Raw genomic sequence first — 26264 nt, 5'->3', positions numbered from 1 at the left:
AGAAGCATATTCTACTTTTTTTTGAGAACAGAGTAAGAAAGGAGTAGAGAGACAAATTTAATTATGCAACAGTTTTTGCTTTATTGAAGAAATATTTTTAATTAAGAATGTGATACATACAAATCAAAACTGCAGTGAGATATCACCTAACTCCAGTGAGGATTGTGAGAAGGGAATCCTCACAACCATGACAGGAATGCAGCCATATGGGGAGACAGCTGGTGGGAAGGAGCAGGTCAGAAATCAAACTGGATGGTCAAACCAAAGCCCTGCCCAACCCCTGGAATGCTTCAAAGACAGTATTCCTGGGAACCAACAGAACAGTAACTTTTCTGTGGCCCTGGATGGGGGCCAGTTAAGGGAATAACTCCTAGATTTACCCTGAGTGCAAAAAGTGGTCCCTCTCAGAAGGGATGGCTCCCTCTGGGAACCCCCTGCCACATTCAACCCTATTATTCCCGATAAGGGATAATAAAAAGCCTCTTGAAACTATGTGAAAGTGAGCTGGCTCATGGGCAAACTCCACTCCACTTTTTTCTCTCCTCCCACTGCTAATAAAACCTTTCCCATCCCTAGATTGGTCTACTCTCCTTTGCACAGACTCTTCCCCTGACTCTATCATTGATCCTCTCAAGAAGGGCTTATATTAAAAAGTCCCCAAATAAAAGATGCTGGCATGGATGCAGAGAGAAGGGAACTCTCATACCTGTGGTTCTCAACCTTCCTAAGGCTGCAACCCTTTAATACAGTTCCTCATGTTGTGGTGACCCCAACCATAAAATAACTTTCATCACAAAAGGAAGGTTGAGAACTACTGTCTGTATGCTGTTGATAGGACTGCAAACTAACATGAGTTCTATGGAAACTTGTGTGGAGACATCACAAAGAACTCAAAATAGACATACCATTTGATTGAGCAATCCTCCTGCTGGGTATATACCCAAAGGAAAAAAGGTCATTGTATAAGAAAAAGAACACCTACACTTGAATGTTTGTACCAGCACAATTCACAGTTGCAAAGATGTGGAAACAAGTACACACCAATACATGAATGGATTAATAAAATGTGCTGTAAGTATACTGTGGAGTACTACTCACCCCTAAAAAATGGTGATCAAGTATCTTTTGTGACACCCTGTAAGGAACTGTAAACCATTTTTCTAAGTGAAACATCACAAGAACAGAGAAACAAACACATGTACTCACTACCAAATTGGAACCAATTGATCAACATTTCAGTGCACAGAGGGATGAAAATCTAGCTGGGGGGACGGAAGACAAGGGGATGACTAAATTCACAACTACTGGGTACAGTGTGCACTGGGTGAAGGTACACTTGTAACTTTGACTCAATTTGTACAAAAACAAAGTGTATAAATAACACATGTGTATACTTTAATATCCTGGAAAAGAAAAAGAATGTGATATATATTATACATGGAAGCTATGGCTTCCAGACACTAAGTGAACAGCGGTAGAGACATACTAAAAGTGTACAAGTTAGCAAAGCAGCAACAGAAGAAAGTGAGGATCTCGTAGTTACCCCAACTATGCAGGGAGGTTGCCTGCCAGGGTTTTAGGACATAGAGCACAACCTAAAGTTTGAAACATCAGGGAAAGCCATTGCAACAGTGCGGAAGTCACCAAGGTCACACACATGTAGAGCTGTATCCTTCCTCGTTCTTGAACTTGAGCCACAGAACAGGCCCTATTCCCCTTGTCCCAGCCAGGTGCCCACTAAGCAGGTAGGTTTTCCTCCCAGGGTCACTAGAATAAATGCATACCAGGGAGGATGACTAATCAACCCCATCCCGGTAGGGAAGGGGGAGTGAGAAATGGAACTCCACATGAAGAGGGTCCCATGAGAGCCCTCTGCAGAGGGACTGGAAGGAAATGTGGACTAGAAGATGCCATCGAGGTGTGAATCAGGTGGAAAGGCAGGTGGGAGAGAACCTATTACATCTGGACAAGAAAATTGTGTTTCCAACAAAGGTAAGCCATTAAATTGACAAACATAATTACGTAATCTGATAGTTACTTGACTGTTCAGTAAACACAAACAAGGAAAAGTTGTTGGCAACAGGAAAATGGAGCAGTATATAAGAGGCTGGGGCCCAAGGAGACTTCAAACTCCAGAACCTCATTCTCGTGAAACCCACCCAGAACTCCACTCTCTGACACCATGGTCAGCTCCTGTTGTGGCTCCATCTGTTCTGACCAGGGCTGTGGCCAAGAGACCTGCTGTCAACCCTGCTGCTGCCAGACCACATGCTGCCGCCCCAGCTGCTGTCCGACCACCTGCTGCCGCCCCAGCTGCTGTGTGTCCAGCTGCTGCCGCCCCAGCTGCTGTGTGTCCAGCTGCTGCCGCCCCAGCTGCTATGTGTCCAGCTGCTGCAGGCCCCAGTGCTGCCCATCTGTATGCTGCCAGCCCAGCTGCTGCCACCCCAGTTGCTGTGTGTCCAGCTGTTGCCATCCAGTCTGCTTTCAGACTACCTGCTGCCGCCCCAGCTGCTGTGTGTCCAGCTGCTGCAGGCCCCAGTGCTGCCAGTCCCTGTGCTGTAAGCCCACCTGCTGCCGCCCCAGCTGCTGCCAAACCACCTGCTGCAGGACCACCTGCTGCCGCCCCAGCTGCTGCTAGGGACCTGCTGTAGAACCATCTGTTGTTGCCCTACCTGCTGGAACACCTCTTGCTGCTGAGTGTCCTGCTCCAGATCCATGAACCTTCATGACCCTTCATTTAGTCCAGTCAGAGAGGATCTATTCGCTAAACAATTGGACTTCCTGGGGCTATGGACTTAACAAACAGACCCATAGACGGATTTGCAAAACCCTGGGTTTCTGTAATAAAAACAAATTAAAAGATGTGACCACTGGGGAAAACTGGGTGAACGGTACATGGGATCATATCTTATAGTCCCATGTACCCTTCACCACGTTTTCCCCAGGGGTCACATCTTATTTGCAAACCAGGGTTTTGCAAATGCATCCATGGGTCTGTTTGTTAAGTCCAACTTACTCTCTTCTGTAGGTATATTTTATTAAATGTTCTCTTCATAGATATTTTCTACGACATTTTCTGTAGAATCCATTGCCACGTGGAATTATTGCTCGATGTTGCCCAATAAAAGTTCTTAGCATCCAAATGCACCCAAATCGCTCATTTCTCATTATTAATGAAATGTTCTCTGGATATTCCTGTCTTTTTTCCTGCACAACACTAGAGCACATATTTTAAGGACAGGATACATCTCTCTGATGATTAAGGATGATGAGCATGTTTTCATATGTCATCTAACCCCAGTAAGATTAGCCCATATCACAAGATCCCAAAACCAGAGATGTTGGCATGGATGTGAAGAAAAGGGAACACTTCTGCACTGCTGGTGGGAATGCAAACTAATACGTTCCTTTTGTAAAGATGTTTGGAGATCTAAAAATAGGGATCTAAAAATAGACCTGCCATTCAATCCTTCAGTTCCTCTACTAGGTATATATTCAGGAGACCAAAAACAACTTTATAGCAAAGATATTTGTACCTGAATGTTCATTGCAGCTCAATTCATAATTGCTAAGTCATGGAAGAAGCCCAAGTGCCCATCGACCCATGAACGGATCAATAAATTGTGGTATATGTACACCATGGAATATTATGCATCCTTAAAAAAGATGGAGACTTTACCTCTTTCATGATTACATGGATCATATACTCTTAGCAAAGTATCTCAAGAATGGAAGAAAAAGTATGCAATGTACTCAGCTGTACTATGAAATCAATGTATAGCTTTCATATGAGAGCTATAACCCAACTATAGCCCAAGAAGAAGGGGAAAGAGGAGAGGGAGGGGTGGGGAGAGGATGAGTGGAGGGAGGGTAATTGGTGGGAACACAACTACGGTGCATTTTACAAGGGTACATGTTAAATTTACTAAGTGTAGAGTACAAATGTCTGAACACAACAACTGAGAAAATGTGGTGAAGGCTATGTTAACCAGTTTGATGAAAATATTTCAAATGCTATATAAAACCAGCACATTGTACCCCATAATTGTATTAATGTACACAGCTATGATTTAATCTAAAAAAATGGACAGGATACAATGGAAAAATTAAATTGGTATTTAACATGGGTATTTTAAAAAATTAAATAAAAATAGGAAATTAAAAAAAATTAAATTGGTATTTGACATTGTTATCAAAACCTAAATTCAGTTTATAACAGCAGAAATAGGAAAATGTCTAAAGGAGGCATCTCTGACCCTAACACATGTGCTGTGAGAGCTATAGATTACAATGGCCATCACAAAGAAAGCACTCAGTAAACTGCATTCCAGGAGCAGCTTTAAACTGAAACAAATAGAGGAAGTTTAGAATAAAGGGCACCTGGTGGACTTGCACCAAGAGAGAAGTGGAGCTGGTTTCTGACTGTGCTGGACAGACACTATGATCTTGGTCATATTACATAAACTCTCTAAACCAAGGATTGGTTTCCTATAAATTAAGAATTACAATACCAATTTGTTCAGGTTGTCTTAAAAATGCAATGAGATAACGGTGGCTCGTAGACTAATAAAACATGCTCCTTTTTACCTGCAAATAGCCTCAATTGTATATTTTTAAAAACTATAGATTCACAGGAAGTTGAAGGAAAAAGTACAGCAAAGTCCCATGTACCCTTCATACAGTTTTCCCTGGTGTTCACATCTTATAGGACTATAGTGGGACAGGTCAGACCTCAGAAATTGATGTTTTTAGAATTCACAGAAATTGCTCAGATTTTACCAGTTTATCCATGTCTATGTGTTGTTTTTTTTTTTAATAACTTGGAATGTAAGAATTGCTAGAAATTCTACTGCCAATTCTAATTCTACTGCAACTGAATTATGAAAAACAGAACATCTGAATAGATCAATAAGGAGTTAGGAGATTGAAGCAGCAATAAATAACCTTCTAACAAAGGAAAGCCTGATAGAAGATGGTGTCATCAGTGAATTCTAGCAAATGTTTAAAGGAGAACTACTGCCAATCCTTATCAAACCCTTCCAAAAACATTGAGAATGAGGGAACATTTCCAAATTTCATTTACGGTACAGTATTACTCTTTACTGAAGCCAGATAAAGGCACTACAGGTAAGGAAAATTACAGGTCTATGAAGAAAATTACTGCTCCTATGAAGACGGATGAAAAACCCTCAAAGAAATCCCGGCAAACATCATTTCAACAGTACACTAAAAAGGTCATTCACCTTGATCAAGTGGGATTCATTTCAGGGATGCAAGGGTGTTTCAACATACATAAATCAATAAACAGGATACTTCACATTAACAGAATGAAGTACAAACAGCATATGATTGGTTCAGAAGATGCAGAGAAAGCATGTGACCAACTTCAACATCTCTTTGTGATAAAAACTTACAACAAATTAGGTATAGAAGGAATATACATCAACATAAAAAGGGCCAAATATGACAAACTCACAGCTAACATGAGACTGAATGGGGAAGAGCTGAAAGTTTTTCTTTTAATATCTGGACCACGAAAAGGATGTCTATTGTCACCACTTGCATTTAACATTGTACTGGGGGTCCTAGCCATGCTATTAGCCAAAGAAACAAATAAGAACATCCAAATTGGAAAAAAATAAGGTAAATTATTTGCAGACAATATGATCTTATATATAACAAACTCTGAAGACTCCAGCAAGAAACTGTGAGAACTAATAAACAAACTCAGTAAAGTTGTCTCATACAAAACAGATATACAAAAATCAATAGTATACACTAATCTCAAACTATCTGAAAAAGTAATCAAGAAAACAACATCATTTATAATAGTTACAAAAAGACTGTACTTTCAGGGATCATTTGTATAGTTCATTACTATAATAGTTACAAAGATAAAATACTTAGAAACAAATTCAATAAAGGAAGAACTCTATATTTAAAACTATAAAACACTGATTAGGCATGGCGGCTCACACTTTTAATCCTAGCACTAAGGGAGGCAGAGGCGGGCGGATCCCTTGAACTCGGGAGTTCAAAATCAGCCTGAGCAAGAGTGAGACCCTGTCACTACTAAAAATAGAAAAAATAAAAAGCCTAGCTATCCTTCATGATGAGTGCCTATAGTCCTAGATACTCCAGAGGCTGAGGCAAGAGAATCACTTGAGCCCAAGAGTTTGAGATTGTTGTGAGCTATCATGCCATAGCACTCTACCCAGGGTGACAAAGTGAGACTCTGTCTCAATAAGATGAAATAAATAAAACTATTAGGCATTGATGAAAGAAACTAAAGAAGACACAGTAAATAAAAAGGTAACCTGTGTTCATGAACCAGGATTCTGACTACCCAAAGCAGATTTAAGGTATCCCTATCAAAATGCCTATGACATTCTTTACATAAATATAAAAAACAACCTTAAAATTTAAATGAAATTGCAAAAAGCCCTGAATAGCCAAAGCAATCTTGGGCATTAAGAATAAAGTAAAGATGTCCCACTACCTGACTTCAAAATGTACAGCAAAGATGTAGTAACCAGTGTGGTGCCTGTGGCTCAAAGGAGTAGGGCACTGGCCCCTTATGCTGGAGGTGGTGGGTTCAAACCCAGCCCTGGCCAAAAACTACAAAAAAAAAAAAAAAAAAAAATATATATATATATATATATATATATATTCACACATTATGACCTCGAAGACACAAGTAACAAAAGGAAAATAAGACAAATGATATTACAACAAATTAAAAAGCTTTTACACCACAAAAGAAATGATCAAATGAGGGAAGAGATAACTTAAAGAATGGGAGAAAATATTTATAAAGCATACATCTCATAAGGATTAATATCCAATATACAGAAGGAACTCAAAGAGCTCAATGGAAAGAAGCAAATCCAATTTTTTATATGTACAAAAGACTAAAGAGACATTTATCAACATACAAGGCTGAGAGATATAGGAAAAAATGTTCAGTATCATTAATCATCATAGAAGTGCAAATTAAAACCACAAGGAAATACCACCTCACTCCTATCAAAACAGATATCGTTAAAAAGGTGAAAGATAACAAGTATTGGTGAGGATGTGGAAAAAGGGAATCCCTGCACACAGTTGGTGGGAATATAACTTAGTACAGCCGCCATGAAAAATAACATGGAAATTCAAGAAAAAAATTAAAAATAGAATTGTCATAAGATCCAGCAATCAACTTTTGGGTACAGTATATATTTGAAGGAAATGAAATCGGTATGCTGAAGATTACCTGTACTCCTGTAATTATGGCAACATTATTCACAATAGCCAAGATGTGAAAACAACATAAGCGCTCATCAGTGGATGATGAGTAGACCAAGAAAATGTAACGTGGTTATACAATGAAATACTACTTAGCCATAAAAAGGAGGAAAATTATGACAACCTGGATGAAACATGAGGATGTTGCATAAGTGAAATAAGCCAGGCACAGAAGGACAAACACCATATGATTTCAATTTCTGTGTGGAATCCAGAAAAGCATAGTAGAGCATAGAATGAAGGTTACCAGAGGCTGGGGTGTTTAGGGAGGAGGAGCCGGGGGAGATGTTGATCCAAAGATACACAATTACAGTTAGATAGGAGGAAGACACAGAAGAGGTCTGCTGTACTGCAGCGTGGCTCTAGTTAATGATGATACATTATATATATTGTACTCTTGAAAAATGCTAAGAGAATGACTATTAAGTCACCTCATCCCAGAAATCATAACTATGTGAGGTGATGCATTTGTTAATTAGCTCAACTTCACCGCTCCACAATGTTTATATACTTCAAAGTATTATGTTGTACATGGTAAATACATATAATATGTATCCATCTTAAAAATAATAAGAAAATCCTTCACTGAACTTGAGCCTTTATCTAATTCAGAACATACAAGATAAAGTAGGTGGTGGATGTGTCCTTGAAATTATTACACAGATGTTACTTGCCGGTAGCCTGGGTGGAGGATAGACAGGTTTCCCCGGGATTGTTTGTCACAACTGTATGTAAATGTACATTTGCTTGAAAATGTAAAAAATAAAATAAAATAAATACACACAGGTGCCTGATGTTAATGGACAGTTTTGCACATTCAAAAATTAGAATGAGGTAAGGAACACAAATGAAGCTATGTCTTCCGGACACTAAGTGAACAGCAGTAGCAACATACTAAAACTGTACAAGTTAGCAAAGCAGCAACAGAAGAAAGTGAGGATCTTGCAGTTAGCCCAACTACACTGGGAAGCTGCCTTCCAGGGTTTTGGGCAGAACATGACCCAGACCCATGATGTAGAACATGACCCAAAGTTTGAAACATCCAGGGAAAGCCATTGCAACAGTGCAGAAGTCACCAAGGTCACACACATAGAACTGTCTCCTTCCTCCATTCTCAAACTTGAGCCATGAACAGGCCCCTTCCTCTTGTCCCAGGCCAGATGCCCACTAAGCAGGTAGGTTTTCCTCCCATGCTCACTGGAAGAAATGCATACCCGAGAGAATGACTACCCAATCCCATCCCGGTAGGGGCAGGAGGGGAGTGAGAAATGGAACTCCACATGAAGAGATTCCCCCGAGAGCCCTCTGCAGAGGGAGAGGAAGGAAATGTGGTCTAGGAGATGTCGTCAAGGTGTGAATCAGGAGGAAAGGCAGGTGAGAGAGAAACTATTACAACCAGACAAGAAAATTGTGTTTCCAACAAGTGTAAGTCATTAAATCGACAAACAGAATTGTGTGACTTGGCTGTTTTTTTTTTTTGTTTGTTTGTTTTTGTAGAGACAGAGTCTCACTTTACCACCCTCGGTAGAGTGTCATAGCGTCACACGGCTCACAGCAACCTCCAGCTCTTGGGCTTACATGATTCTCTTGCCTCAGCCTCCTGAGTAGCTGGGACTACAGGCGCCCGCCACAATGCCCGGCTATTTTTTTGTTGCAGTTTAGCCGGGGCTGGGTTTGACCCCACCACCCTCGGTATATGGGGCCGGCGCCCTGCTCACTGAGCCACAGGCACCACCCAACTTGGCTGTTTTAAGGAAAATGTGTTGGCAACAGGAAAATGGAGCAGTATATAAGAGGCCGAGGCCCAAGGAGACTTCAACCAGCAGAACCTCATTTTCCTGGAAACCCACTGAGAACTCCACTCTCTGACACCATGGTCAGCTCCTGTTGTGGCTCTGTCTGCTCTGACCAGGGCTGTGGCCAAGAGACCTGCTGCCAACCCCGCTGCTGCCAGACCACCTGCTGCCGCCCCAGCTGCTGTGTGTCCAGCTGCCGCTGCCCCAGCTGCTGTGTGTCCAGCTGCTGCCGCCCCTGCTGCTGTCTGCGTCCAGTCTGTGGCCAAGTCTCCTGCCACACCACCTGCTATCGCCCAACCTGCATCATCTCCACCTGCCCCCGGCCCCTGTGCTGTGCCTCCTCTTGCTGCTGAGCCTGTGGCCTGTAATCTTCATCACATTGCGTGTCCTCACTGGACATGTGAAATGCACTGCAGGCAGACAGTGGCTGGAGGTATCAACTCCTAACCTGCCAACTCTTCTGATGTGACATTCAGAGTTGGCATTTAGTTCTTCTAGGAAATAGCAGATGTGAAAACATTCATGAAAAGGTGTTTACCCAGAGCCCAGTGCCTCTGTGTTTAAATAGGCGATGTCTTTATTCCCCATGGACTCTAATTATGGTGACCTCACAGAGTGTTCTTTCCATGTTATTCATAAGCAGCCATTAAACAGCCATTTCCCCAATATTGAAATCAAATTTGTTCATGATTTGGGGTGTGTGTGTGGTGTGGTGTGTGTGTCTACCTTCACCTGTCACTTCACAACAAGGGCATTCTTTCTTCAAATGCAGGAGGGCGAGCTTATCAGCCTGGGGTCTTGGTTCGTGTTCTCTGTATGGGGATCGAGACTCCTGTAGCATTTGTATTGTGGCATGAGGCAAGTTGTTCAGCCTCTTTAGGCCTCAATTTGTTTCTGTGAGTAGGGATAATACATTATGTTCCTCAGGGTTAGAAGACATAATCCATGTAGCACACTTATCTCAGGGCCCGGCACGTAGCACAGTATAGGCTCTCAGCAGATGCAATTTTTATTGTTATCATTGTTGAAACACTACCCTGCCCTAGAGTAACCCCTTAGCCTGGTGTTACATTTCTTTTTGCAGAACAGCTAGAAAACTTGTACATTTCTTTTCGCTGTCCTCTGCAATTCAAAATTAAGTTTTGGTACATATCTCAAATGTCCCTTACAAACTCCAGCAAGCCGAGCATCGTCAAGCCATCTGAATTTCACCTGACTGTATTTCTACTTTCACGATGTTTCATCATTAGCTGTGTAAGTTTCAAGGGCTCTACCGAGCTCAAGTACTTTTTCCTTCCTTCCTTCCTCTCTCCCTTCCTTCCAAGACACCTGCCCGCCTTCCTTCTTTCCTTCCTTTCCTCCTTCCTTCCCTTCTCTCTAAACATGAAACTCTCTTTCTGAATACAAAGCACACCTTCTCAGTTAAAATCTCTGCAAATTTATGACATCCATGGGAAATTTCCCATAAAATTTTAAATCTTTTGATTAATGAATGCTCAAAATCTTAGATTTTCTAGAGTGAAACATCTTCATAATTTTATCCTTTTTCAGGAATGTTACTGAGATTTCTCTATCTCTTGATGGTCGCACTCTCTCCATTTGGGGCTTTTGGCACTTTGCTGGGTCTTACTGATGAGAACATTAAGAGAATAGTACTTTGAGATTCATTTTTCTCATTACCAAAACCAGGTAAGTAAGATCCCACTTCTCTGTGAAAGTACCTCACGATAGGGGCAATGTATCATACTTAACACAAATAGATGAGTTTATAAGTTTGGCTCCATAATCCAAAATACATTACAATGTTTTAAATGCAAAATTTCTGTATATCAGTCCTATTTACTAGCAGTATTATATTTCCAAATAACAGGTATAAATAAGAGTTCACTGTTATGTCTAAAATTTGAAAACAGTTTTACGTTACCAAGAGAAAACAGGAATAGAAGTTAACATAGGCCAGGTGCTACCTTCTTAGAGCATCATGGAAATGTCTTGCAGAAACTTTCAGCTTCATCCTTTTCTACTTACTCTGAATTGTTCTACAGAGTGCATGCTTGTCATCTCAGACACCAGAATTAACAAATCTTTTATCTGCTCATATGTTCTTCATTGACAACTGCTAATTACAGGATACAGGCTCTAGTTTCAACATTATGCTTTATAAGTACAGTAAATCTAATCATATAAGTTTTATTGTTTTTCTTCCAGTACTGAAAGCGATGAAGCTTGTAATTTCCTGTGTTTACAAGAACAGGGCCACAGCATGAATAAGAGGGCACAACGCATCTATACAATAAAGGGGCTGCTTGCAAGGGTGTACATAGAGTTTAGGGAAAGCAGCCAGAGGAAGCTCAGCATGCAGGGCTCATAACAAGGAACAGAGATCCCAGGTCTGGTGGTTTGTGTAATGATTGGGTGACAAGGCCAGAGGGTGGCTTGAGAAACTTCCCAGGATCAGTACGTGCAGACGCTCAGGTGTGGCAACTACCTTCAGGGAGAGCTATGGTGCTTGGAAAGGTCCAAAAGTGATCCTGGAGACGTGGTGGTAGAGAGGACTAAAGCAGAGGGAACGTTATAAAAGGGAACATCTCACCGGGGTGATTATTTTGCCATAGCTTCAGCTTCCCCTACGTGCATAGCGGGAATGAATTTTAAGTGAATGAAACATTTACTAAGTCTGCCCATCACTCAGTTTTATTTGGCCATGCTGAATATACTTTCATAATTTGTCAAGCTTTTCTTTGTAGTATATAAACTTTCAGAAGGACAGTAAGAGATGACTGTTCTTATTAAGGAAAGAGCTGAAGCAAGGGTTTTAAATCCCATCATCTCCCTTTTAACAGTCCTGACTGACCTGTATGTCAGGAAGACATGCCATGGGCAATTAAACAAAGTGGTTTCTCTGCTGCTTCACTGTACTCCCCTGCTATGTTAGAACTTTACAGAAAGCTCAGCAAACCCAGCAAGACCGATGTGCCACTGCAGACTCAGCCAGTGTGTTCTTTCCGAGGCCAGTTTCCGAGTCCCTTCAGGTGTAATTTACATTCTCATGGCAAGGAACTCAATATGAATATAATGCCACAGAGATATTTGCGTTCACGTGCATATTGCAATCATCTCGAGGGAGACTTAGACTCAAAAACCATTAACAGCAAGTTAATGCCATGCATTGATGACTGTGGTGCTAGTGCATTAAAAATCATTAGTGAATTGAAAATAAAGGAATTTAGTATGTGAAAGATGACACTTTAAAACAGTGTGGGAAGATGCATATTTTAATAAATGGTGTTAAGCTATGGTCATATCTGACTAAAAAAAAACATTTAAGCCCCATATCTTATTCTGTATAAATTCCTAATGAATTAAATAATTAAAAATATAGAACAAGAAATTTGGAAATTAACAGAAATTATGGGACAAAGCTCAAGTAAATATGTCACTGGAAAGGCCTTTCAATATATGAAAGCCATAAAAGAAAAATATTAACAAATTTAACTGCATCAAAACCAGCATTGGGGTAGAGAAAATTTCTTTCCCATCTGATTTAACAGGAAGGCAGTGTGGTCAAAACATAGACTTAAAGAGAAATGCAAATAAAAACCACTCTGGTAACCTCTGGAGTGGTAACCTCCTGGAGTTAGGTAACCTCTAACTCCAGTGAGATTTGCTCACATCAAAAATCCCAAATCTGCAGATGCTGGTGTGGATGTGGAGGGAAGGGAACATTTTGGCATTGCTGATGGACTTGCAAACTAATACAACCTCTATGGAAAGATGTATGGATAATTCTCAAAGAACTGAAAGTGGACCTTCTATTCGATCCCATAATCCCATTGCTAGGTATATAGCCAGAAGAACAAAAATCTTTTGACCACAAGGACATTTGTACTAGAATATTTATTGCAGCTCACTTCACAATTCCAAGACATAGAACCAACCCAAGTGGCCATCATTCCATGAATGCATTAACAAACTGTGGTTAATGTATACCATGGAATACTATTCACTCATGAGAAGAGATGGAGACTTTACATCTTTTGTGTTTACCTGGATGGAGCTGAAACACATTCTTCTTAATAATGTATCACAAGAATAGAAAAAAAAAGCATCCAATGTACTCAATACTAATATGAAACCAATATATAAACAACTTTACACCCACACAAAAGAAAAACATAAGTATAGTCTGGGGGGCGGGGGGAAGGAAGGGAGAGGAGAGGGGGGAGGAGGGAGGATGATTGGTGGGATCCCACCTAATGTGCACAATATGAGAGTGTTCAGCACACCCCCTGGGTGAAGGGCTCAGTTGCAACTTGAACTTAACCTTAGAACTTAACCTTAGTAATCTAAACATTTGTAACTTCCTATCAATCTGAAAACAGACTAACAAACAAACAAAAACCAAAGAAACCATGGCTTCAGCACTGGGCTGGCTGGGATCACACAGCTCCCCTACTTACCAGCTTTAAGCCTTCCTGGGCCTTAGTTTCCTGATCTGCAAAGAGGGGATTATAATGTAATTTACCACAATGGATGGTTGGGGCTAGTAAATAAGCTCACTTGGAAAGCACTAGAACAAATGCAAAACACATTGGTTCTTACGTTGCTAATTCCAGCATCCAGCAAAGTGCTCAGCACACAACATTCAGGGCCTGGAGAAGGAAGAAAGGACAGGAATTGCATAGCCCATTGTGGTTTCACGTTGCTTCATTTCCTGGGAGAACAGATACAGGTAGTACACAATTATGCCGAATACCCCATCCCGGTCTTTTGATGTAAATATTTCTCCCCTATCTCCAAATGCCTTCTTCACTTTAGGGTCTTCTTTTTTAGGCACAACTTATTCTTTCTGATTTATTTGTCCCTTAAGATTTCAAATTATTGGCTTTAAGGACATAGGGGGCATAAATTGTATACACTGAAACTTGAATACGTAAACAGTCAAATTGGGATATTGTCTATCACTTCTACCAAAACCCCTTTTATACCTCTATTTTTAATTTATTCTAAGTCCTTCTGATTCCTTTTTTATAGAATTTTATTATTTTATAATAAACAAATGTGTTATTTTGTAATAAAGATAACAAATTATCTTTATTATGCTCATTGCCATCACCCGATGCTCAGAGTTCATCCCTTACCCTGCCTCCATTCAACCTTTTAAACACCGTCTCCCCCCCAAAATCCAAGGGTGTTTTGGAATTTCAAAAGGCAGATCAAAAATTAAAATAAATTGTGTATAACTTATCTATTGCCTTACATTCCGGCCTGAAGACTTTTCATATCTCCCAACTATTTCTTCTAGGACTCAAGGCTACCGGCAACATCTCCCACATTCTTACAATCTCAACTTATCTCTCGTTGCTTCTCAACACAGGCCTTCCAGCATGTTCCTTCATCATCACAAGCTGGGGTTATGCTGCGTCTCACCTGTGTGCTCCTTCATTGGAATCCTCTCTCTCTCCACCCATTTGCATGGTTTGTGTTCTCAAAGGTCAGCGTGTGCCTCTTGGAAGCCTTACCAAAATCTTCATTCATTAAACAGATGTCTCTTGTATCCAAAACTCATTCTACTTCAGGCCTTATTTTACAAAGATGAATAAAGCATAGTGCCTGCCCTAATGGAGCTTGTATTCTGGAAGGAGCCAATAGACAAATGTATTTCCAATGGAGCACAGACGATGCAGCCCATGGATATGGCACAATGGTAGAGCCATGGAAGAAGAATTCTGCTCTGTGTGAGGCCAAGAATGATATGGAGAAAAATGGCACTTACTTAATGAGCACGACGTCAGGGTGTACGGCACACATCTTGGGAGTGGGACATAATTATAAAAGGTGCTTTACTTAACAAATGTAATCTATGTAACCTAATTCATGGTACCCCCAATGAACCTGAAATAATAAAGAAAAAGAAACCTACCATCCCTCAGGCAGAGAGAAAATCCTGAAAGTGGTTTGTTCTTTAAAAAAAAAAAAAACCCTTTATTTAAAACTATAATCGCGTGAACTTTTGATTTAAAAACTTTTTACAGGTACAACCTCTGTGTACGGACACATAAGGCAAGGAGTATGGCTTTTGTTTGTTTGTTTGTTTTGTTTTGTTGGGGATTCATTGAGAGTACACAGAACCAGGTTACACTGATTGCTTTTGTTTATCTTCCCCTCAATGCTTCTAAAACACATCTTAGGCATGAAAGTGAAACTATAAAAACTGCTAGACTTTTTAGCTCTGAGTATAGAAAAAAGATACCACTAACTAAAATGACAAAAAAGCAGAACTCACCTACTTTTATATTTCAAAAGGCAGGTCAAAAATTATCATCCGAATTATCTCAGCCTGACATTTCTAAAGTTACAGATCAATCCTTGCTCCTTAAAAACATCGAGCCACTAATAATTGTTTCAGGGTATCCCAGGATGATGGGAATTAACATAGATTGGAATGTTCTGGGAACTTTGTTAGCTCAAAAACCATCCAGAATATACACAATAAGTCCTAAGCTTCCTCATTTCTCACATTTGAAAGCAGGAGCTTACTTTCCTGTTCCCGACCAGCTTTCCCTCCAACTGAGACATGCACTTCTCCACTAGGAATCCGAGTTCTATCGTAAGCTCTCTCAAGATCATTTCAAGGTGAAACACACTGAAGACAGTGACCTTCCAATGTCTCATAATACCCAAGACTTAACATCACATGACCATGAAATTGAAGGAAGAAAAACATGAGGTGATTCATGTGAGAACTTAAGAAAGGGAAATAATTATGTATTGGGAGTTTTTACTAGAAAGGTATAATGATATAATTAATTAGCTGTATTTGTGTCACATAAACAAAAACAAGGAAATAGTCTTTCCATAATCATAAAAGCCTCACAGCTGGGTATAAAAGGGGATCTGTGGCAAGGAGACTCCAAACTCAGGAAACTCACTCTCCTGGAAACCCACCCAGAATCTCCACTCTCCCAGAACCTCTCCATTGACACTATGGTCAGCTCCTGTTGTGGCTCCGTCTGCTCTGATCAGAGCTGTGGCCAAGAGACCTGCTGCCAACCCAGCTGCTGCCAGACCACCTGCTGCAGGACCACCTGCTGCCGCCCCAGCTGCTGTGTGTCCAGCTGCTGCCGTCCCAGCTGCTGTGTGTCCAGCTGCTGCCACCCCAGCTGCTGTGTGTCCAGCTGTTGCCGCCCCAGCTGCTGTGTGTCCAGCTGTTGCAGGCCCCAGTGCTGCCAGTCTGTGTGCTGCCAGCCCACCTGCTGCCGCCCCAGCTGCTGTGTGTCCAGCTGCTGCCGCCCCAGCTGCTGTGTATCCAGCTGCTGCCGTCCCAGCTGCTGCAGGCCCAGCTGCTGTGTGTCCAGCTGCTGCAGGCCCCAGTGCTGCCAGTCCCCGTGCTGCCAGCCCAGCTGCTGCCGCCCCTGCTGCTGCCTGCGTCCAGTCTGTGGCCGAGTCTCCTGTCACACCACCTGCTATCGCCCAACCTGCGTCATCTCCACCTGCCCCCGGCCCCTGTGCTGCGCCTCCTCTTGCTGCTGAGCCTGCTGCCCTGGAATCACCTCTTTCTTTACTGATTTAGACCTTTTGTGTGTGCTCAACATTAGGAGACATGGAGTTGGGTTGATGGTCATTCGACTGGCCTGAGCCTCATCATTGCAATAAGGAGCCAGATCATGTTGTTTAAGAAGATTGTTATTCCATGGAGCACATATATAGTATCAGCTCTTACCCTTGATACTATCAATGGGTAAAATCATTCTCCTGACTTTCTTTTCCTGTGACATTTTTGTAACCTGCTACTTTTCTATACTAAAATAAAATTACACTTTCCTGCATTGAAAATTCAGTGTGATCCTTATTCCCTTAAGATGTTGTCTTCAGTTTCCACACAAGTGTATTTGACCTACAACTTCAGGGCACACAATATGTTTTCACTTTCCAATGGAAGTGAAACTCCATTATTCCCTGCAAGATATTTTTTCCTAGGTGTCTTATTATTTTATCAGCACGTCACCTAACCCTATGAATCCATCCCAGGAAAAGAACCAAAGTGTGAAAAATAAATACTTGAAAAGCTCCATGAACACAAAAGCAAGAAGACCACAATACATGTTTCACACAGCACATCAGAGAGCCTGTGTGTTTGGTCTTCAGACTCATCCTCAACAATAAAGAGGTGGTCCAAGCAGCAAGCGTGCACTGCTCCCTACTTACAACAGGACTTACTTTTTATTTTTTTCTTTTGTAATTGAGATTTTATTGGCTGAAGTGAACATCAGTACAGACATTTCAATTTGCCCACAATTCTTAACATAGGTACCTACAATCTAAAAAGCCATTATTAGAATTCTTTTTTAAAGTTATTCCAGTGACTTTCCAGATTAAAATTTGAAGGTAAATTTTCCTTAAGAGGAGATCAAGGACCAGTGTCTTCAAATGTTAAGCTGTTACCTAAGTCCCGCCAAGTTGCAGTTTATTACTGTATATGCTACTTACTAAAATTCTCAGTCCTTCACAGCACAGTAACAAAGTTATTAGGAAAACAGGAGTACCGCAACCAAAGGTGTTACAGAGTGAGCACAGTCCTGAGAAGGAGAGCCATGATCACGGGAGTGGTTTTCTTTAGGAAACATTTCTACTAAAAAACAACATGGGAAGAGAAGTCATTTAAAATGTTCAGGATGGGAAATGGCTGGGATTCCAGATCTGAAGAGTCTGTTGGGTAGTACTGGTCGTTGATTATTAGTTGTTTGGGCGTGCAGGATTCCGAAAAGGAGTAAACTGGATTATGTTCACCTCCACCAACTGGTTCTGCTCAGTTTTGAGCACTTCAGAATGAAACTTGTGAGACAGATCATGTGTTTTCTCCAGTGAACCAGTTCCATACCACAGAATGTTCTCAGTCTCTCAGAGCTTGTTGCTGGTCACCACAGCCAAGCTATTGCTTGGGGGTCTCCTGCTGATGACCTGAGGATGACCGGTCACAACGCTGCGGACGACTAGCCCTACTCCAGTCATGTTTGTGAAAACCAGCTCAGGTTGTCAGGCTTCAGTGTAGAATAACAAAAGAGCCCCCTGGAGCCACAAAAATGTTGAAAGGATTATTGACAAAAGGAAAAACAAAAAAGGGAAGACAGAGTACCTGGTTCGGTGGAAAGGCTACCATAGCGAGGACGACACGTGGGAGCCGCAGCAGCACCTGGTGAACTGTGAGGAGTAGATTCACGATTTTAACAGGCGCCACATCGAAAAGCAGAAAGAAAGCACGTTAACCAGAACAAACAGGACCTCTCCAAACAATGCTAGGAAACAGATCTCCAGATCCACTAACAGCAACTTTTCTAAAACTTCTTCTAAGGCACTAGTGATTGGCAAAGACCATGAGTCTAAAAACAACCAGTTGTTTGCTGCCAGGCAGAAGTTCAGGAAAAACACAGCTCCATCTCTCTCGGGCCGGAAAAATATGGACCTAGCAAAGTCAGGTATCAAGATACTTGTGCCTAAGAGCCCCATTAAGAACAGGACCTCAGTGGACGGCTTTCAGAATGAGAGCCCCGAGAAATTGGACCCCGTCGAGCAGGGTCAAGAAGACACAGTGGCACCCGAGGTAACAGCAGAGAAACCTGTCAGAGCTTTTTTGGGCCCTGCTGCGGAGCGGGCCAGGATGGGCAGCAGGCCCCGGATACACCCACTAGTGCCTCAGGTGCCCGGCCCTGTAACTGCAGCCACGGCTACAGGCTTAGCCATGAACGGGAAAGGTACATCTCCATTCATGGACGCATTAACAGCCAATGGAACAACCAACATACTCCTGTTACAGAAGTGACAGCCAGGAAAAGGAAATTTATTGACGACAGAAGAGACCAGCCTTTTGACAAGCGTTTGCGTTTCAGTGTGAGGCAGAGAGTGCCTACAGATACAGAGATATTGTCGTCAGGAAACAGGACGGCTTCACCCCCATCTTGTTATCCACAAAGTCGTCCGAGAATAACTCTCTAAATCCAGAGGTAATGAAGGAAATCCAGAGTGCTCTGACCACCGCAGCGGCTGACGACAGCAAGCTGGTTCTGCTCAGCGCAGTTGGCAGTGTTTTTTGTTGCGGTCTTGACTTTATTTCATACGTCGTTTAACAGACGACAGAAAAGGAGAAAGCACTAAAATGGCGGAAGCCATAAGAAACTTCGTGAATACTTTCATTCAGTTTAAGAAGCCCATTATTGTAGCAGTAAATGGCCCGGCCATTGGACTAGGAGCATCCATATTGCCTCTTTGTGATGTGGTTTGGGCTAACGAAAAGGCTTGGTTTCAAACACCCTATACTACCTTCGGACAGAGTCCAGAAGGCTGTTCTACCGTTATGTTTCCCAAGATTATGGGAGGAGCATCTGCAAATGAAATGTTGCTCAGCGGGCGGAAGCTGACTGCACAGGAGGTGTGCAGCACGGGCCTTGTCTCGCAAGTGTTCTGGCCCGGGACCTTCACCCAGGAAGTCATGGTTCGAATTAAGGAGCTTGCCTCATGTAATCCAATTGTGCTGGAAGAATCCAAAGCTCTTGTGCGCTGTAACATGAAGATGGAGCTGGAACAGGCCAATGAGAGGGAGTGTGAAGTACTGAGGAAAATCTGGGGCTCTGCGCAGGGGATGGACTCCATGTTAAAGTACTTGCAGAGGAAGATCCATGAGTTTTGATCGCTGGGCTACCTGCCGATAACCATGGAATTGGCTCCAAGTTGCCCTAGTTCATCCTCATGGCCTGAAATAAGTTCACCCATCACTCATGCTTGGAAACAGGACTGGAAGCATCCAAGTTATGTATTAATCAAGAAGTTTTTAAGTACTGTAACTTTAAAATAAATAACTACAAAGCTTCTTTGTCCAAATGTCATTGTTTTATACTTATATACACACAAGTATAAAAGTATAACGTGAGCACTAGGCTGCTCTGGGAAGCTCTCGTTTTTGTTTTCTTTGGCTAGTACTGTGCAAAAGACAGCTGTATTTCATTGCTTTTGGATGATGGAAAAATCTGGAGTAATGTTTGTTTTCCTCATTTTTTCCCTCCTAATACGCAGAATCAGAATCTAAAGGGGTATTAGCCAGCCTCACTGTCCCTGCCCGAAATAGAGATAAGGAAAGATCTGAGAAGTTGCCTTTGTCTCCAAGAAGGTAAAAATAACTCAGATGGAAAATTCTAAATCAAAAGTAAAACTTTTCTTTTAGAATACATATTTCTGATGAAAAATTCACTGACGAGCAGACCCCTAAACCATACCTACATATGCCCAGGATTCATGCTGAGATATCAGTTGATTTCCCCTTTTTAAAATGTCCAGTTCTTACCCAGTTAACATGAAGAAACTACTGTCTCTAGAAGAAAGCTTGTTTTGCAGTATTAGCGAATCACTGACTAGCTTAAGTATGAATATCTAAGGTATAAGTTAGGCCTAGTGGGTTATAGTTTTTCTGACCCTTTTGAAAAATAACTACATAAGTGCTTCTTGTTGTTGGGTGAGAAATACTACTTTATATACAGTTTTGATTTTCTATTTGCAGGTATGATTGATGTATTACACCAAAATAAAGTATTTTTATGTTTATAAAATGTAATTTTTAGGTTCACTTAGAATATATTTTATTTAATAAGTTAAAATTATTTTGGCACACTATTAAATGCAGAAACTCCTTTCAAAAAAAAAGGAACTACCTTGTATTTGACATTTAACGTTCTTGGTCTCTACTTTCATGTCTATACAATATACTGAGTACAGTATGGTGTCCAAGAGTGCCCTGTGTGAATAGACACGTGCATTCCTTTCAGGAGTGGGTACTGATTCCAGACTACAGATGCCTATTATTAGTTAGGCTTCTGAGCTTGCAATCATATTGAATGTATGAAGAGTGAAATAAAATCAAAACCTTATTTTTGTACAGTTTTGAAGTTTATACTTAGAACTGACCACCTCCCCGGCCACGTGGAGAGCTGTACAGTGTAAAAATGCCTTTACCTTGGATTGATTGGTATAGTATTTTTGCATCTGTGGGACCTACTTTTTTGTTCACTAGTTTGAACTATATATAAACTGTACAATCTGTAAAGTTTTTATAGAATAAATATTCAGCTGTGAAACTGGTTAAATAAAACTAATAATTTCTTAACACACACACAAAAATAAAATGTTCAAGACGTTAAATGCAGGACTGGGACTCCATATTGCCACTTAGTGTGCTTTGTACTATGGGATATATAAAAACGAACCCCCCTCTATGAAATGTTAAGCTCACACCCAGGACAGTCAAACCCTCTCATAGTTCAGCATCCCACACTACTTTCTGGTCCTACCAAAAAATAAACAACCAGCCAATGATTTCACCTCTTACAAAAAGTATTTACACTTAAAAAATGGGATGAGAGGGGATTTCCTCCTTCTTAAAAATGAGCTACTAAAAAGTTTCTAGAGCTACTAAAAAAACTTGCATTTACAAAACAGTTGATAAAAATATTCCTCTGGATTGTGCAGGAAGGGGACAGGGACCACTGCTAAGCCATGGTGTGTGATTGAACCAGACTCGCTTCTTTCTTTCCCGCTCCATCGACTCTCCTCAGTTTCCGTTTCTCCATTTTCTGCAGGTAAATCTGCTTTAGTTTTGTGGTTGGCCACTGGGCCTGCTTTCCATTTGCTCCTGTTTGCCCTTTTAGTCGCACTTTTTTGTTTGAGGATTTACCCTTTGCTGCTGCCTTTTTCGGCTTCGCTTCTACTTTTGCAACCCCCTGATCTGCACCCCCGGCCAACCTGGCTGCTGGGACCTGCGGCGGGGTCGGGAGGTGAGAACCGGGTGGAACTCCGTGACTTTTTAATAGAAAGATTTCAAATCCAAAGACACTCAAGGGACAGACAATCCCCTGGATGAGTGAGGCAGGTCCCAGAGAAGACATTGTGGTTTGCTGGAAACTGGCAAAACGCAGGTGGGGAGACCACATCCAAAAATCTGAGCTCAGCCGACTGTTGCCATGTGGAAAGGTGGGCTTACTGAAAAGTGAGTCTGCTTCCGTCCATCCTCGTATCTCCCCGTCTCTTCATTGTACCTTCATTGAACCAGTTTGATGTAAGCATTCCACATTTATATGAAATACAGGTACACTTATACAGGGCGGACATAAAGTTCACGTGAAATTTAAAATAGTCAACTGTTTTAGAATAAGGTTTATCTCTTCATTCATTCATTTAAGAAGTATTTGGTGGGACCTCACCAAATATGCACCTTGCAATGGTACGTGTCAAAACCATCAAGAGTAGACTATAAATGTCTTACCACAACAAATAAATAAGTGGAGGTTACGTTAACCAGTTTGATGTAAGCATTCCACATTTATATAAAATCAGCACATTGTACCCAATAAACGCATTAATGTACACAGTTAAGATTTAATAAAAAAATAAATAAAAAGTATTTACCGAGCATTTACTATGTCGTAGATCCTGTTATAAGTATTGGTGTAACCGCAGGAACCAACCAAAGCAAAATTCGCTGGACTAATGGAGTCTACATCCTAGTGGAGGTTATCAATGAAAATCACTGCTGTGTTTCCTTTGAAATGCTTTTCTCTTTTAAAATTATTATTTTTAAAAAAATTTTTTTAGAGGCAGAGTCTCACTTTATCACCCTCAGTAGAGTGAGGTGGCATCACAGCTCACAGCAACCTCCAGCTCTTGGGCTAAGGTGATTCTCTTGCCTCAGCCTCCCAAGTAGCTGGGACTACAGGCGCCCACCATAACGCCCGGCTATTTTTTGTTGCAGTTTGGCTGGGGCCAGGTTTGAACCCGCCACCCTTGGTATATGGGGCTGGCATCCTACTCACTGAGCCACAGGCACCGCCCTTTTAAATGTTTTTCTATACATTTCTACACTCAGGTTTGCACACGGTACTTTTGTTTGTGCTTTTATTCATATAGGAATGAGGTTGAGCTGCGGAGTTCCTCTCTAGAAACGGGTATCTGTGACACTAAGTTACGGTTATATCCACAAAATGGCATTCCTGTGGCTGAAAATGGAATGAAGAATCCCTGTACATACTGCTGTGAAGTAAATGATGTGTGTCCCTCAAGTGACAGAAAGCAAGTTGGAACAAAGTGTTTACATATGTAACCAGTTATCTAAGAAAGAGACATTAAGTTCATGTGCAATTTATAAAATAGTCAACTATTTTAGAATAAGGCTTATCTATTTATATCACACGAACTTTTACATCCACCCTGTATTTAAAATAACAAAGTGAAAGAAAACCTTGAATTAAAAAAAAAAAAAGATCATTTATGAAAAAAGGAGGAAATACATGGAACAGAAGTAAAAGCAAAACTTCCTTGAATCGTGCCTCATTTGGTAGAATTTATTTGGGAACCATAAATACTTTTTATATAATTACAAAACAAAATTAAATTAAAAAAAATCATTTCTAGAAATAAAAAAAAAAAACAACACTGACGATGTGTTTGATCCCCAGCAGGATGATAACAACATAGGGATAAACCATTCACTTCAAGCGTCTACCACCCATCTGGGGACGGATGGATAAACAGGCTCAGGGGAGAGTGCGATGGGCGGACTTAGAGTCCTCCCCAGTATACCGTCAGGCACAAAGGAGGAGAGGGTGAGTTTTCAATAAAAGTATAGGCCAAGAAAACATCAGCGAGGAGGGCCCATCTCCAGCGAGGAGGGCTGGAACAAGAATTTGTTAAGTCAACGTGGAAGAAAGACTACTGTAAGGAGAAGAAATGTTAATAGCACAGAGATGTGGAGTACGTACTATTTTCTCTTGGTGCACTGTCACAGGACAAAGCAACCGCAGCTTACGTCTGGTGAACACAGAGAGAACAATGAGCACCGCCTCGATTCTTGGAAAGGAAAAACCAGAACAACACTAACAAAACATTTAATAGACAATCTAGCCCTTGGCAAGTACTTAAAAATAGTAGCTATTTGTATTATCTCATTTTTTTTTCCACTGGAAAAAGTGAAAAGTAGGGTCCACTTCTTTTGGACCCTAATTGTATGATACTTAGAATGTTTGCCAAAACTGTTTCTTTTACTATAACATGTTGAAATGACTATAGGCACTTAACAATAAGGCTTACGTGTTTATATCAGTGTTTGTCAACCTTTTTTAAAATCTTGTGGCACACTTGAACTTATAGTTAAACTTCTGTAGCACACTTAAATTATACTGATCAAAAATTTATTTACTGCGCTTTGAACTTCTTTTTTTTTCTTTCTTTTTTTTATTAAATCATAGCTGTGTACATTAATGCGATGAAGGGGCACTATACACTGGTTTTATAGACCGTTTGACACATTTTCATCACATAGCCTTCAACATAGCCTTCCTGGCATTTTCTTAGTTATTGTGTTAAGACATTTACATTCTACATTTACTAAGTTTCACATGTACCCTTGTAAGATGCACCGTAGGTGTAATCCCACCAATCACCCTCCCTCCGCCCACCTCCCCCCTCCTTCCCTTCCCTTTCCCCCTTCTCCCTATTCTTAGGTTGTAACTGGGTTATAGCTTTCATGTGAAAGTCATAAATTAGTTTCATAGTACAGCTGAGTACATTGGGTACTTTTTCTTCCATTCTTGAGATACTTTACTAAGAAGAATATGTTCTAGCTCCATCCATGTAAACATGAAAGAGGTAAAGTCTCCATCTTTCCTTAAGGCTGCATAATATTCCATGGTGTACATATACCACAATTCATTAATCCATTCGTGGATTGATGGGCACTTGGGCTTCTTCCATGACTTAGCAATTATGAATTGGGCTGCAATAAACATTCTGGTACAAATATCTTTGTTATAATGTGATTTTTGGTCTTCTGGGTATATGCCTAGTAGAGGAATCATAGGATTGAATGGCAGGTCTATTTTTAGATCTCTAAGTGTTCTCCAAACATCTTTCCAAAAGGAATGTATTAATGTGCATTCCCACCAGCCATGTAGAAGTGTTCCCTTTTCTCCACATCCACGCCAACATCTCTGGTCTTGGGATTTTGTGATATGGGCTAATCTCACTGGAGTTAGATGGTATCTCAAAGTAGTTTTGATTTGCATTTCTCTGATGATTAAAGATGATGAGCATTAAAGATTTAAACTTAAGACATGAAACTATCAAAATACTAGAAGAGAGTGCAGGGAAAACCCTTGAAGAAATCGGTCTGGGTGAGTATTTTATGAGGCGGAACCCCCGGGCAATTGAAGCAGCTTCAAAAATACACTGCTGGGACCTGATCAAACTAAAAAGCTTCTGCACAGCCAAGAACACAGTAAGTAAAGCAAGCAAACAGCCCTCAGAATGGGAGAAGATATTTGCAGTTTATGTTTCCGACAAAGGATTAATAACCAGACTCCACAGAGAACGCAAATGTATAAGCAAGAAAAGAACAAGTGATCCCATCGCAGACTTGAAGAGAAACTTCTCTGAAGAAGACAGGCGCAAGGCCTGCGCTTTGAACTTCTTTCAAAAATAAGTTCATTAATGATTGTTAAAAATGTTTGCAGCACACTGGTTGAAAATCACTGGTTTAACATCACTGGTTTAGATCCTCTCTGTCCAGGCATGTTTTGAACTCATGTTATTAAAAGAATCCAAAGAAAAAGGATGCTTCTGATGGAATGCAGAAGTTACTGCACATGTTAGCCTGTCATAAGACAGAATACACCCACTCATCTGTCACATAGTCTATGTGGAAAGGATTTCTGGGAGTTTATTTCCTTAAATGGGTCTTTACTACTGTGAAGGAATGATTCAGAGCTGACTTTTTGGACGGAATCATCACGATTTGAATGGGAGGTGTCTGGCATGTGCACGCCTCGCCAGTCAACCAGGAAACAGACAAAACTGCTGTCTTCCCTACTGCACGCAGGGGCTCCAGCAGTGATGCTTTCCTACTTCCTCAGCATGCCCTAGAGCAGTGGTCCTCAACCTTCCTAATGCTGTGGTTCCTCATGTTGTGGTGACCCCAACCATAAAATTATTTTCGTTGCTACTTCGTAAGTAATTTTGCTACTGTTATGAATCGTAATGTAAATAGCTGATATGCAGGATGTATTTATGATATGCAGGATGTGAAAGGGTCGTTCAACCCCCAAAGGGGTCGCGACTCACAGGTTGAGAACCGCTGCTCTAGAGGCT

At 41.1% G+C, this 26264-nt stretch overlaps 2 protein-coding genes and 1 pseudogene across 6 annotated transcripts; all 3 read left to right on the top strand.

Annotated features, from left to right (window-relative positions):
• Positions 1-2182: 2182 nt before the first annotated feature.
• LOC128570497 (keratin-associated protein 4-12-like) lies at positions 2183-9436 on the top strand. Of its 4 annotated transcripts, XM_053569712.1 has the most exons (3): positions 2183-2322; positions 2398-2627; positions 9213-9436. In XM_053569712.1, exons 1-3 carry the CDS (start codon positions 2183-2185, stop codon positions 9434-9436), a joined length of 594 nt encoding a protein of 197 aa, XP_053425687.1. The 4 variants fall into 4 exon arrangements, with proteins under 4 accessions (XP_053425687.1, XP_053425686.1, XP_053425685.1 ...); XM_053569711.1 differs by having other exon boundaries at positions 2183-2608; positions 9287-9436; XM_053569710.1 differs by having other exon boundaries at positions 2183-2621.
• A 6634-nt stretch (positions 9437-16070) lies between these two features.
• On the top strand, positions 16071-16616 carry LOC128570500 (keratin-associated protein 4-6-like). Of its 2 annotated transcripts, XM_053569721.1 has the most exons (2): positions 16071-16195; positions 16277-16616. In XM_053569721.1, the coding sequence occupies exons 1-2, from the start codon at positions 16071-16073 to the stop codon at positions 16614-16616; spliced, it is 465 nt and encodes a 154-aa protein (XP_053425696.1). The 2 variants fall into 2 exon arrangements, with proteins under 2 accessions (XP_053425696.1, XP_053425695.1); XM_053569720.1 differs by having other exon boundaries at positions 16071-16616.
• Positions 16617-17912: 1296 nt separating this feature from the next.
• LOC128571117 (chromodomain Y-like protein) lies at positions 17913-19767 on the top strand (annotated as a pseudogene).
• Positions 19768-26264: the final 6497 nt, after the last annotated feature.

The sequence above is a fragment of the Nycticebus coucang genome, chromosome 18 (assembly GCF_027406575.1).
Source record: "Nycticebus coucang isolate mNycCou1 chromosome 18, mNycCou1.pri, whole genome shotgun sequence".
Classification (NCBI taxonomy): Eukaryota; Metazoa; Chordata; class Mammalia; order Primates; family Lorisidae; genus Nycticebus; species Nycticebus coucang.
Note: the sequence above shows the minus strand (reverse complement) of the source record. Positions and strands in the feature narration are given on the sequence as shown.